This window comes from Montipora capricornis, unplaced genomic scaffold, assembly GCF_036669925.1.
Source record: "Montipora capricornis isolate CH-2021 unplaced genomic scaffold, ASM3666992v2 scaffold_492, whole genome shotgun sequence".
Classification (NCBI taxonomy): domain Eukaryota; kingdom Metazoa; phylum Cnidaria; class Anthozoa; order Scleractinia; family Acroporidae; genus Montipora; species Montipora capricornis.
In genome coordinates, this window is record NW_027180230.1 from 45001 (window position 1) to 57500 (window position 12500).

A 12500-nucleotide genomic window follows, 5' to 3' on the forward strand; every position below is an offset into this window, starting at 1 on the left:
GTCACAAGGGAGTAAGAGGTTTCGATGTAGAGTACGGCTAGGTCCCTGACTTGATTCTGGCCTTACGTCATATACTGGGCTCCCCTCCCCCTTTCTTGCAACGACCAGATGAATTTGGTCTTCCCAGAACGCACGGAGCTTTCCTGGTCCACCACGAGGAGTGAGGTTGCGTACCAGGACACGATCTCCTACTTGCAGCGCTGATGATCTTACTCGTTTGTCATAATTCTTTTTCCCTCTCATGGCACTTTTCATGGCAGATTTTGACGCGAGTGAGTAAGCTTCTTGCATGGCAGACTTCCACTTGGTAACATACTCAGCATGTGATTTGGCTCCCGTTTCCTCCTCGAGATCAAACATTACATCAATTGGCAGGCGAGGATTACGACCAAATAAAAGAAAAAATGGAGCATAACCTGTTGACTCATGGACAGTGTAGTTGTATGCATGAACGAGTTTATTTACATGATCTCTCCAGCTGGATTTGTGAGTTTCAGGTAGGGTTCGCAACATACTGAGTAACGTACGGTTCATTCTCTCAACCAAACCATTGCCCTGTGGATGGTATGGAGTAGTCCTCGAGTGCATTACTCCAGAGAGTTCCTCAAGCCTCTTGAACAAACGGTTTTCAAACTCGCCTCCCATGTCATGATGGATTTTCTCAGGAAACCCAAAGCGTGGGATGAAATCATTGAAGATCTTTTCTGCAGCGGTAATAGCGGTCTTATTCCTCGTTGGGTACGCTTGCGCATACTTGGTAAAGTGATCTACCACCACCAGGATATACTCATAGCCTCCGGAGCTCCGCTCTAGGTGCACAAAGTCGATGGAAACCATTTGAAGAGGAGCCGTTGTTGTAATTGGCTGTAATGGTTCTCTTGTTGGTAGATTTGGACGTCTCTGTTTTAGACATCGGCATACGTGATGGATAAAGTTCTCTACATCTCTCCTCATGTGTGGCCAATAAAATCTCTCTCGAGCCAGAGCTAGCACTCTCTCAACACCAAGGTGGCCCATTTCTTCATGGAGTTCACGGTAAACGGTGCGACGAAATTTCAATGGGAGAACAACCTGCTGGTTACGATAAAGTAACCCACTCTTCCTGTGTACATGAAACTTGTGCCACTCATTCAGGAACTTACGAACCAAAGGTGATTCTTGGTACTTTTCCTTCACTGTCGGTTTGTGGTTTGCTTTGAGTAATTCAAGGACGCGTCCAATGTGAGGGTCTTCTTTCTGTGCTTTCACTAAATGCACCACTCTTACTTGATTGCAAGATGCTAATGACGGGGCGTCGACAAGATGGAGTTCCTCTTCTTCATCAGTCAGAGCTGTCAGCCATATTGAGTCCCCATTTGACAATGTCTGGACTGCAGAGATTGATGCATGCAAGCTTTCTGGAGTTAACTTCTCAGTACAACTGTCCATGTAGGTGTGGAAGTCACGGGGCAATCGGGAAAGGCTATCAGCATCAGCATTCAACCTGCCTGGTCGATACCGTATTTCAAAGTTAAAGTCTGCAAGCTCTCCAACCCACCGCAATCCTGTAGCATTTAACTTAGCAGATGTTAACACATAAGTCAAGGGATTGTTGTCGGTGTATACTACAAAGTCAGGAGCGTAATAGAGGTTGTCACTGCCCATTTCAATGCTAAGAATTCCAATTTGCCAGAGTGCATGTGGTAGTTGTGTTCAGCCGGGGTCAGAGTCCTAGAGGCATATGCAATTACTCGGGTAGAACCGTTCTGCTTCTGATACAAGACCGCTCCCAAGCCATCCTGTGATGCATCGGTGTGTACAATGAATGGCGCATTATAATCTGGGTATGCCAGTAGAGGAGGTGAAGTTATTTTACCTATTAGGGTAGCCAACGCAGACTGGTGCCTGGGTTCCCACTTCACTGGTGACGAAGATGGTAACTGTCCACTACGCAACCCTGGGCTCTGTCTGGTTGAGGTAGCATTCTTTTTCCCCAGCAGGTCATGATTGAGGAGATCGTAAACGGGTTTTGCTATTTGTGCAAAGTTTTTGATATGACGGCGGTACACCCCAAGTAGACCCATGAGTCTTCTTACTTCTCCAACGGTCCGCGGTTTTACATTCTTCATTGCAATCACTGCATTTGTAGCTTTGGGATCTATCCGGTACCCATCTTGAGAGATAATTCTTCCAAGGAAAGACACTTCCCGTTTGAACAATGCACACTTTCCAGGCTTAAGCTTCACACCATAACTCCTCAACCGACGAAGAACTTTACGGAGATGTTCAATATGTTCCGAAAATGTTTCTGAGAATACAATTACATCATCTAAGTAGGGGATACACATCTCGTCACGCAGCTCGCCAAGACAGTTCTCCATAAATCTTTGAAAGTTTGTGGGCGCATTCATGAGTCCGAATGGTATCCGCACCCATTCGTATAACCCCCAAGGTGTAATAAACGCAGTTAACGGTTGACTTTTCTCGCCGATGAACCCCTGATGATAGGCTTTTCCCTGATCCAAAACACTAAACCATGACTTGCCTCCTAGACTGTCTAACGCTTCCTGGATCCGAGGAATAGGATGCCGGTCTGGCACTGTTTTCTTATTTAATTCTCTGTAGTCTATACATAACCTCATTCCGCCATCTTTCTTGCAAACACAGACAACACTACTTGAGAATGGCGATTTGGACTTCCGGATGAAACCTCGGTTCAGCAAGTCTTCAACGTAACCTTTAACTTCTGGGTAGAGTGGACGGGGTATGGAAATGTAATTCTTCTGCACTGGCTGGTCACTAGTCAGTCTAATATCCATCTCCAATTCGGGAATGCAGCCGACATCATCATCGTTCGTTGCAAATGCATCTGCTTCTTCAACCAACAACTTTTTTGCCTGCTCCTTTTGTTTTACCGTCAGTCCACTCAAATCAACTTCAGGTAACCATGGCAAGTCACTCTCAATCCGTTCAGCCGGTGTATCTTTTTCACAAGGCGGTCCCTCGCATGGGGTCGGTGTCTCAGGGTCCTTAAACCTGACTTCAATTGGAGTAACTGACCGGACCAGCTGGAGGCGCCCCAGGACAACTCTTCCAGGCAGGGTGATATCGTGGTTTGTGTTGTTGGTCACTGCGACTGATAAGATGGTTGCATCACCCTCCTTCACAGTGTAAGGGATTCGTGGACTGCCAATCCTGCAGGCCAGGTTGTCAACTCATCTGGCTCAAAAATGACAGGGGTCTTACGGTAGATTGGTCCAGTATTAGCACGACAAGGTAAGTGAACCGTCTCCCCTGCAGGGACAGTGTGTGGCTTCTTTGTAGATTTAACTAGACAAAGTTCATCAGAATTGGTAGTACGTATTAGGCTTATCAACGCTTGTATGTCACCACTTTTACTCGTTTTAAAGCTTCTTAACATCCTTCCCAGTAATGCATCATCTTCTTTGCCTTCAGTATTCTTGACCATTAATTCTATAACATTAAAACCAATGATGGGCTGCTCAATGTTCTCCATTGTCACCAAGAACGGAACCCTAGTTTCTGTCTCATTCTCATTTGTTAACCTTACACCAATCTCTACCCATCCACAGTAAGGGATATTCGTCCCATTTGCTGCTTGCAAACTTATGGACCCATCTGTACCAAGTAAGTGTTCAATATCCCTTATTTTGACTGTTGGTAGTTGGCTCTTCAGGAAATCTACTGAAACAATTGACACTTGGGCTCCTGTGTCCCATAAAACTTTTGTAGCCATGTCATCCAGGTAGCAATCTACCAAACACTTTCTTCCCACCAGCTTAACTATACGTTCCTGTTGCCTGGGAGAGATGTGACTAGCATACACACCTCTGTCTTGGGCATCTCCTAACCCCTTTCTTTAAACGATTCTCTCTCAGAGAGGTCCTTGATTGCTTTGCATAACACTTTATGCTTTGGCCAATGAGCCTTCTGGCAACGCACCGAACAATACCAAACAGACTGGCACCTTGAACACTGTAGTAACTGTGTGTGGCAATCGGGCTTCAGGCAACAACTACACTGGTGGGACTTCTCTTTCTCTGGCGAGGCTACTCCCTGTCCCACGGGGGTAGCCTGGCTGCGTTTCCCGGATAACTTCTGAGCCTGGTCTGACAGTAGCGTGAAATATGGTTCAAGCCACCACAGAGGTAGCAATGTGGACATCGGTCGCCTTCCCCCTTCCTTCTACACTCTTGGCAACCTGGTCGTCTTGTTCCAGCTTTCACTCCACCCCCACCATGATGACTAGGTATCATAGTGTCTCCTTTCTGGTTACCTGCTACTTCCCGGAGGGTCTTAACTTCCGATTTCACTGTGGCCAGCTCTGCTTGTACAGCCTTCAGTGTAGCTAGGACTTGTGAGTCCTGTTGCAATTCTTTCCTTGTATTTGGTTCTACTGCACTTTCAACGGTGAACACCTTTGCAGACTTTCCCCTGTTAGTAAGACTGAACTTATTACTTCGCTCGGCTTCTGCCGATATGGCTAGGCTCATTGCTCCAATGAGGTCTTCGTCTGCGACTTTTGGGTTTGAATGAGAGGTCGTATTTTCGTACGGATGGTTTCATCAGTGAGACCAGTTTCCAAAGCATGCAGGAACAAACTTTGCACCGAGGAAGCATCATACTTAACCCCAATATCAGACTCTTTTGAAGCACTAATTATCTTCTGTCTAATCGTGAGTGCTCTCATCAAAAATGACTGCGGGTCTTCATTGGGCAGCTGGGCAATGTTTGTTAGAAGCTGGTAAAGTTCTGTGGCATTTTTCTCATGAAAATGGAAGCGAAGAATCTTACGCAGCCTGGGCAGGGTTAGGTCAGTCATGTTTTCTAGATAGCTTCTTAGTTGCAGGCCTGGCTGTATAGCACGAACTACGGCACTAACTACTTCCTTATCCGAGTATCCCTTGGCAAGCCCTGATTCTATTTGGGATATTAGAGCTTGATAACCCAGCTTATCCTTCTGGCCAGGGTCGCCCACCACTCCTTGTACTTTAAAATCTCTGCGGAATATGCTTTGCTCAACCCCTTTAACCGGAAACTTAATCGTGCCTTCGTCCTTCACTGAGTCAGTAAGCTCTTCTTTCTGCATTTTTGCCAATTTTTCCACGACTTGTTGCTGCTTATACTCTAATGTACCCAGCTCTTCCTTGAGTTTCTTTAGGTCGCCTATGTTTTCTAATTCTTCTTGGCCGTAATTATCTTCCAATCCCCTGGAGTGGCGGTGGGCCCAAATGTGCGATTAACCCATCGACATACTCAATTTGATCATCGTCGGACAAATCCTCAACTGAATCCTCAATTTTTCGTCTGATGGCCCGAATAACACTTAATTTCCTCTTGCCCTCTACTGCCGACTTTTCAACTTTAGCATGAAGAGCAAATTCACATAACCTACTCAAGTCCAACGACAAAATTTTGCGATCCAGGAGAATCAGTTTCTCTTCGGCCATTTCGCATTTACTTATAAACAACACGATCACAAACCAGCATACATAAAATCCAATAAAACAGCGTTCCTACCTTCCCTGTTCTCGAATCCGCGTCCCACTATCTTATGACCAGCCGTCCACACCACATATTCCCTTAAACTACAACCCGTTGCATCCTGCTCGAAAAAACGTTGTCCATCGAAACACAAAATCGAGGTGTAATGGCGGCGATACACTCAAGTCCTCGTACACAGTGATCAATCGACCATCCAAACAGTTAATAAAACCATCCAGTTTCTTCCACAATTTCTCCCGGACAGTCCCCCAAAATGTTACACAAGAAATCCACACAATGTTGAATTATTCCACGTGTATTTCCACAGTTTTTAACTTAACTGTTTAGCTTCATAACTTTCTCAAAAGCACATGGTCCTCTCTCTGACGTCACATGACGTCGCATACAGTGTCCAGTCCTCTGGCGGATTTCTATATGTAACATTACTGCATGCTAAAACAAAACGAAAATTAAATGTCTTACTTGTACTTCATCTTAAGCTTACGGTATTTCGACCGTATCTTGTCAACTTCTCTCTTTTCAAATGCTTTCTCGATCAACCCATCTCGGATGAAGGAATATACTTCTTCATTCTAGAATGATAGTAAAAGGGAACACATAAGCTTAACCCGACACACATGCCTGCTGTAGAGTCTTTTAATAAATCAATTATTCTACTTGGACTTTATCATTATAAATCTAGCACACCCTCGAAGAATAACTGTTAATTAACAGTTACCACCTTTGTTCTTTTCATCCGCAAAACCCTTTCAATTCAATTAAATTAAAACAAGAAGTAACTTACTCCAGCGCTTGTCACACAGTTATCCAGTTGTTCCGCAATTGCCAATTCCGGGCAAAGGATGAGGAACTCTTTCTCCTCCACCAAGTCCACGAGTTTCTCTGTTTTGTTGGTGTTTTTGAGGCTGACTGGGAAGCCATTTTGTTAGCCTGGGTGACTTGTCAACGAAATGACGATTTGTTGTTGTCGTCACGCATGTGACAGGCATGCGCACTTATAGTTCACGTCTTATTTAGGACGCGAACCCATTTATAGGAGGAAGTTCACATCTTATTTAAGACGCGGACAAAATAAGAACAGCCTAAAATCCTGTTCCAAGATAAGACAAGACATTTTCTAACAAGTCCCAGCTGGTCAGTTATTGACCGATTCCATGTATATCAAATTATCTGTGGTATGATATTACAGACTGAGGTTCTTTTCAAACATTTTTGATATTCTATTGTACTTACAGGGTGAAAGTGCACAAAGGCCTGTAGCTGAGTTTGTCGGTTCTTGCTTGCATTTGATTTCATCAAAATAGGCAACACAACCATGGCAATCTCTGCTATTTCATCTGAAGTAAAGGAATAATACGATAAGCAAGCATCTCTTACAGTCTCATTTTTCCCCTGCTGTAGTTATGGTGATGGCTTTTACATGTATATGGCCCACCATTCTACAATGCAGAATATGGGAAGGTGGGTGTATTTTAAGAATATAGAAATTGTGTTTAATATTAAAGTTCTTTGTATTGACAAGAGTCAGTGTCAAACACAAATTTTATATTCTTATAACCATCCCTGACTGCAATTTTAGTATATTCAGTGGATGTATTTTCATTCTTCAGTTCCATCATTCAAACTGTGGAATGCATTTGCTTAGTAATTTTGCTAATGTATAAGGTTTTGTTGCTTTGTGTGAACACTTGTTTGGAGATGAATGGCTAATTTCACATTGACATCAGAAACATTAATTACTGTATTCTAAATGGAATTCCTGGTATTGACTTGCAACTTAATGACTTGTTTCATTCTGTTAATTAAATCTTTTATATCCTAATCAGTCTTTTCATATTCTATTGGGGTTTTTTTTGTAAATTAGTGTTTGCAGTTGGGAAATAATCTTTATCTATATTTGTCTTGTCCTTGGATGTTATTATTGTTCTTGTTTTTTCTTGGCATACATGTAAGTTATCTTCATGGGCACTTTGTGCTGTTAGGTTAGGTCATGGTGACATAATGTATACATAGGAAAGGAACTTTATTAAGTGTCTAGTTGTTCTAGCACTGGAGCGCTAATTGGGGACACTGTAAACTGAGGTCAACGCAAATCAAATGTTGGTTTTTGAGGAGAGGGGAAACCCAGAGTACCCGGAGAAAAACCTCTTGGTGCAGTGTAGAGAACCAACAAACTCAACCCACATACGACATTGAGTCTGGAAATCAAACCTGCGTCACATTGAAGGGAGACAAGTGCTCTCACCACTGTGCCATCCCTGCACAGCTTTCTGTAAACAACAATTCTAACTCCTGTGAGTGCAAATTTGTCAGAGTGGGATATTTTTTCCCTGACTACTAGACGACTTCTGGCAGAGAGGCAGAGAGGGGGCTCAAAAATCAGTATGGAATTTTTTATTCCACAATTAAGACAAAAGCTTTGTCAGTCTTTATAAGAGAACGTTTCTCTAAAAAAGAATCAGTCTTACCAAGTGTGTTGTCACATGGGTCATCATCTTCGTAATCTCCCTCCAGGAGCAGCAAGTATTCTGCAATGCCACATTTCTTTTTGCTTTCTTTGGCTTTCCCAAGAGTGATTATTTGGTTTGCAGCCTGTGAGAAATTGGCTCGGAATGATGCAAGAATACTTGTGTCCATGCCCAAGATGCGCTCAAATTCAGCTATAATCTAGTAAAAAAAAAAAAAAAGACTGGTGTCATCACAGTTTCCTACACTTAAGAGGCTGCACAAGTCTTTGACTTGTAACAATTGAACTATTATAGTGTCCATTCACTCCAATTGTCATGTGCTTCCCTAACTTTGCTGAAAGTGGATGTCAACTGCCTTCTCAGCTTACTATAACTTGTATTATTGACCTGGCTCGAAATACCTCCATTCTTTTTTTGCTAGTAAATGACATCTGTACCAATATAATGGACTATTGAATGACAACGTCTTAAGGCATCAAGAGTATGAAACAACGAGAGCATATTTTTGGTTATCCTTGTACCCATGTTTTTCATATTTTATATATATTTTTTTCAAATTGGGTATGAGTTTCCATGATGAGTGAGGCATCTTCCTTGGTGTTGGATGATTATCACTGAATAAAAGCTATAGAGTTTTGTTAAGGTTGATTACAGGTACATACCTGTTTAAAATCAAATAAGGCAGGATATTCTTCCCGCAAATCAGCAAGTGCAACTTTTTGGTTCATTTGCCGTCTTCGATCAGGGAAAGTGAGTGCCATGCTCTTTCCCACCTTATCCCAATTTGGTGCTCTACGGCGCATTTCAGTTTTGAGAGCTTCTTTATGCCTCTCCATTGACACTTCATCCTCTCCCTCAGGAAAGGGTGGCTCCCAATTGATTCCACCCCTCCTTAACTTTAGAGGGACAGGATGCAAGTCTGAGTTTTGCCTTTTCCTTTTGCTATGCAGGACAACCTCAGGATCATCACGAATAGATTTTCGTTCATTTCTGAACTTTTCATACAGCTGTGCAAGCCAGGAGTCCTAAAAAAATAAAAAAAAAAACAAAAATTAGTCTTTGTTTAAATTGTAAAAGTTGTATTAACCACTGCATAAATTAAAATAAGCCATTTTCATTGTCATGAATGTTGTGATTTAGTGATTAATTTGAGCATGCACAACAATATAGCACTCACATATCCAGTCCCAACTGATGTGTCTTTTAAGAACAGATACTCCTTAACCACCAACTGAGCTATCTCAGTAAGTTGATGTTTTGTGGGATAACTGCAATACGAAGCAAAATGACTGTCGACATATTGCTTACTGCAAATTTCTGACTCTGACTGAAATACCAGTTAATTGTGAAATTTGACCTCTTTTTCCCCTCCAGGAAAAAACAAACAAACAATAAAACAAAACACAAATAAAACAAAAAAAAACAAAAACTAATAATTAACAATTATTCTTTGAACTCGAGGCGAACAGCAGCAGAATATTTACTGAGCCGCGAAGTTGCGAGGTAAATATTCTGCTATTCACCGAGATTGAAAATAATAATTGTTTTAGTATATACTCACAAAGTTTTCTCAAGAACACTCAATCTCAACATGTGCAGAAGAAAACCATTCAAAGTCAATATTTTCACTTCACTAATGGTGGCCAAACGCGAGTATACACTGGCCATTTTGTTTTGTTTGGATCACGCATTATTCACTCCGTAGGGAGTGAATAATGCTCAATTGCTCCGAGATAGCGAACCAATCAGATTGCTTGAAACACCAAGATCACTGAGTGAGTATATACTAATTGTAATTATCTTGCCTGCATGTTGTGTACATGAAAGTAATGCTTTAATATAAAGTGCTTCAACAAGTTGGAGGCTAAGCCAACTAGAAAGATTGGAAAAACTTTATTATGCACAGTTGCCTGGGAAGACCCTTAAAACTTGAGTCTTATTCTTTCAGCTGATAACATTGTCCTGCACGTCATACAATAAAAATTATTGCATACTGGAAAAGGGTTTATTTCTTTGAATTTTGAACATGTTTTGACACGTTTTATCAATTAAAGATCTTCCAGAATTTGATCAGTGAGTTATGCATAAACATCAGATAAAAGCAAGCTAAGGCCAGTTTAATTAAAGGCTGGATGTTGTTTAACACAGTGATGTAATAAGATGTTCTATTCTCAAAGGTAATTATACTGGTTGGAATTAAACTCTTATTATTGACTTACAGGGTATATCTTGCAAAATATTCATAAATCCGGGCAATAAAGCTCTTTCTCATCTTCGAAGTAAATTTCCCTCGATCTTTCTCTAGCAATGCTCTTGCCACTTCTGGCCTAAAATTGGTAGGTAAATCAATTTTTGCAGGCCACGGGAGCTTTGCATTGAGAATTACAGCTGCACCTTTTGGAGTTGCACTGACAGTTGGTTCACTCCTTAAAGAAAGTATATGGGAGAAAAAACAAGGTAAAGACTCCAGCTACACCAATAATTACCACCAATTTCTCAGAGAAAAGGACTATTTTAATGACCATTGAAACAGAACATCAAGGACCTATATACATGCAGATCAGACAGGCTGTGCCTATACTTGAACATAATAAACACAGACCAGTAAGTCATAATCAGATATACCATATCAGCTTTAACAGACACAAGTAAAAAATAGTTGACAGCTAGTGATAACTTAATGCTTAAATGGCTTTGACAAAATATTTTGAGAGTCACCCTTACTAACTATATATGCAGACATATTTTTTTTTCCAATTGATATAATGTCACAATCATTATCATGATAACTGTATTTGAGAGATTTAAAGATTTTTACCTTAAATATTTTCAACAGATCAATTTGTCGCCATTACAGAGGGAACATATGCTATCTAATTTATGTCTTTTAGAATTTTTCCACTGAATCAAAACAAGCATTTTTTTAATGTGCGACTTATTGATCTACTGCTGGCATCTTTGTAACGATACCAAGTAATTCTGATGAGGTACATCGACTTGCCACAGGCTTGAGACATTGCCTTGCTAGTTCCTTTAGTGGACGATACTTGGTGAAACTATAAAGACTTGCAACCACGACTCCAAAAGAATACATATCGCTCAAAATAGATTGAGAATGGGTCCCTTCAACAACTTCGGGCGCAATATGGAAATGCTCGCTATAATACCTATTTTTTTCTTCTTGTGAAAGTTTTTTTTTTCTTGCCTCACTAATTAAACATGCTTTGCCAAAATCAATAAGCACTGGTGAAAAAAATCCAGAGGAACCCCTTACAATTACAATGTTGTCATTCTTAATGTCATTGTGAATGACTGTCTTGTCATGTAAATAGCAAAGGCCATCACAAAGCTGCATTATAATGTGAAGCCAGCTTTCTACCCCTGATACTGATATGTCTGCACTTTCTCTTTGGATAACACCTCTCAACGTAACTGGTTTTAAGTCTTCCCTTCCGTAGAACTGAGTGACAATGTAAAATGGCCTCTGAGTGTTGTTCATACCATATATCAATGGCAAATTGATGTGGCAACACTGCTTTAAAAACAGTGCTTCCCTTTCAACTGCTTTAGATGTAGTGCAGGACTCAAAATATTTCACAGCTACTGGAGAAGATCTAAATTTCTTCAAAAAGACAGTTCCAAATCTTCCCTTACCCAGCTCGCCTATCCCTTCGACATCTTGAAGTAAACTTGGATCTATTTTTAAGATTTCTGAAGATATAGTTGAACTATGTTCCTTGGCTAATTTTTGATGAAAACCATTAAAAACCAACTTAGATGTTTTCAGCCTATCCTTTTCCTTCTCAGATTCTCTCCACATTTCAAAGTATTTTTCTTTGATTGCTATCTCCACATTAAATTTTTTATGAAGAGATTCATTATCTTGCTTTAACTCTTGAATTAAGGCAATCAATCCTCGTTTCATAAGCTTCTTCTCTTCCCTTTTTCGTTTGTTGCGGGATGAGCGTTGTCTTCTTTTGTTTTCCAAGGAGTGTTTACTTTTTTTCTTCTCTCTGAAATGTTTAGGTATAAATTTATTTATCTTCTAGTGTACTACCAGCCTAATACCCTCTCAAAAGCAATCCAAAACAGCAACAGAAAACTGCATCACCACCAATTCTACACCAGCTATTTCCTGGTCTGCACTGGCACTTGAAATAGTTTTTAGTTAGTTAAGCAGGAAAAGCCTCTTTTCAGAAGGTGCTTGTCCTCCTCTATCGGTTGAAAGATAATAATCATTCTTAATTATATTTAGGATTTCTTGGAGATGATATAACAATTTTGTCAGTTTGTGAAAATTGTAAGTATAAATTTGTGCATCTCCTCTTTAATGAGCAGCTCATTAGATAATAATCCACTCAAAAGAGGTGCTGGTAAAGGGCGGTGAATCTACCACCCTACACAACAACAGGAACTGCATCAACACAAAATTATACAGCCTTTATCCTGGTCTTAAAGTTCACACTGACAAGCGTAAAACTACACTTGAGCGAGATATTGGTTAAAAGCGGCAATTGCCACTTTACT

General features: G+C 40.8%; 1 protein-coding gene across 1 annotated transcript in view; it reads right to left on the reverse strand.

Annotated features, from left to right (window-relative positions):
- Positions 1-6744: 6744 nt before the first annotated feature.
- Positions 6745-12500, reverse strand: part of LOC138036627 (uncharacterized) — a 7157-nt gene continuing 1401 nt past the window's right edge. Inside the window, exons 3-7 of the mRNA XM_068882756.1 lie at positions 11141-11986; positions 10193-10399; positions 9151-9241; positions 8636-8998; positions 6745-8172 (exon numbers count right to left, since the gene is read on the reverse strand). Of these exons, the coding sequence (XP_068738857.1) occupies positions 7900-8172; positions 8636-8998; positions 9151-9241; positions 10193-10399; positions 11141-11986 (1780 nt within the window). The 3' untranslated portion in view covers positions 6745-7899. The remainder of the gene's footprint in view (positions 8173-8635; positions 8999-9150; positions 9242-10192; positions 10400-11140; positions 11987-12500) is intronic.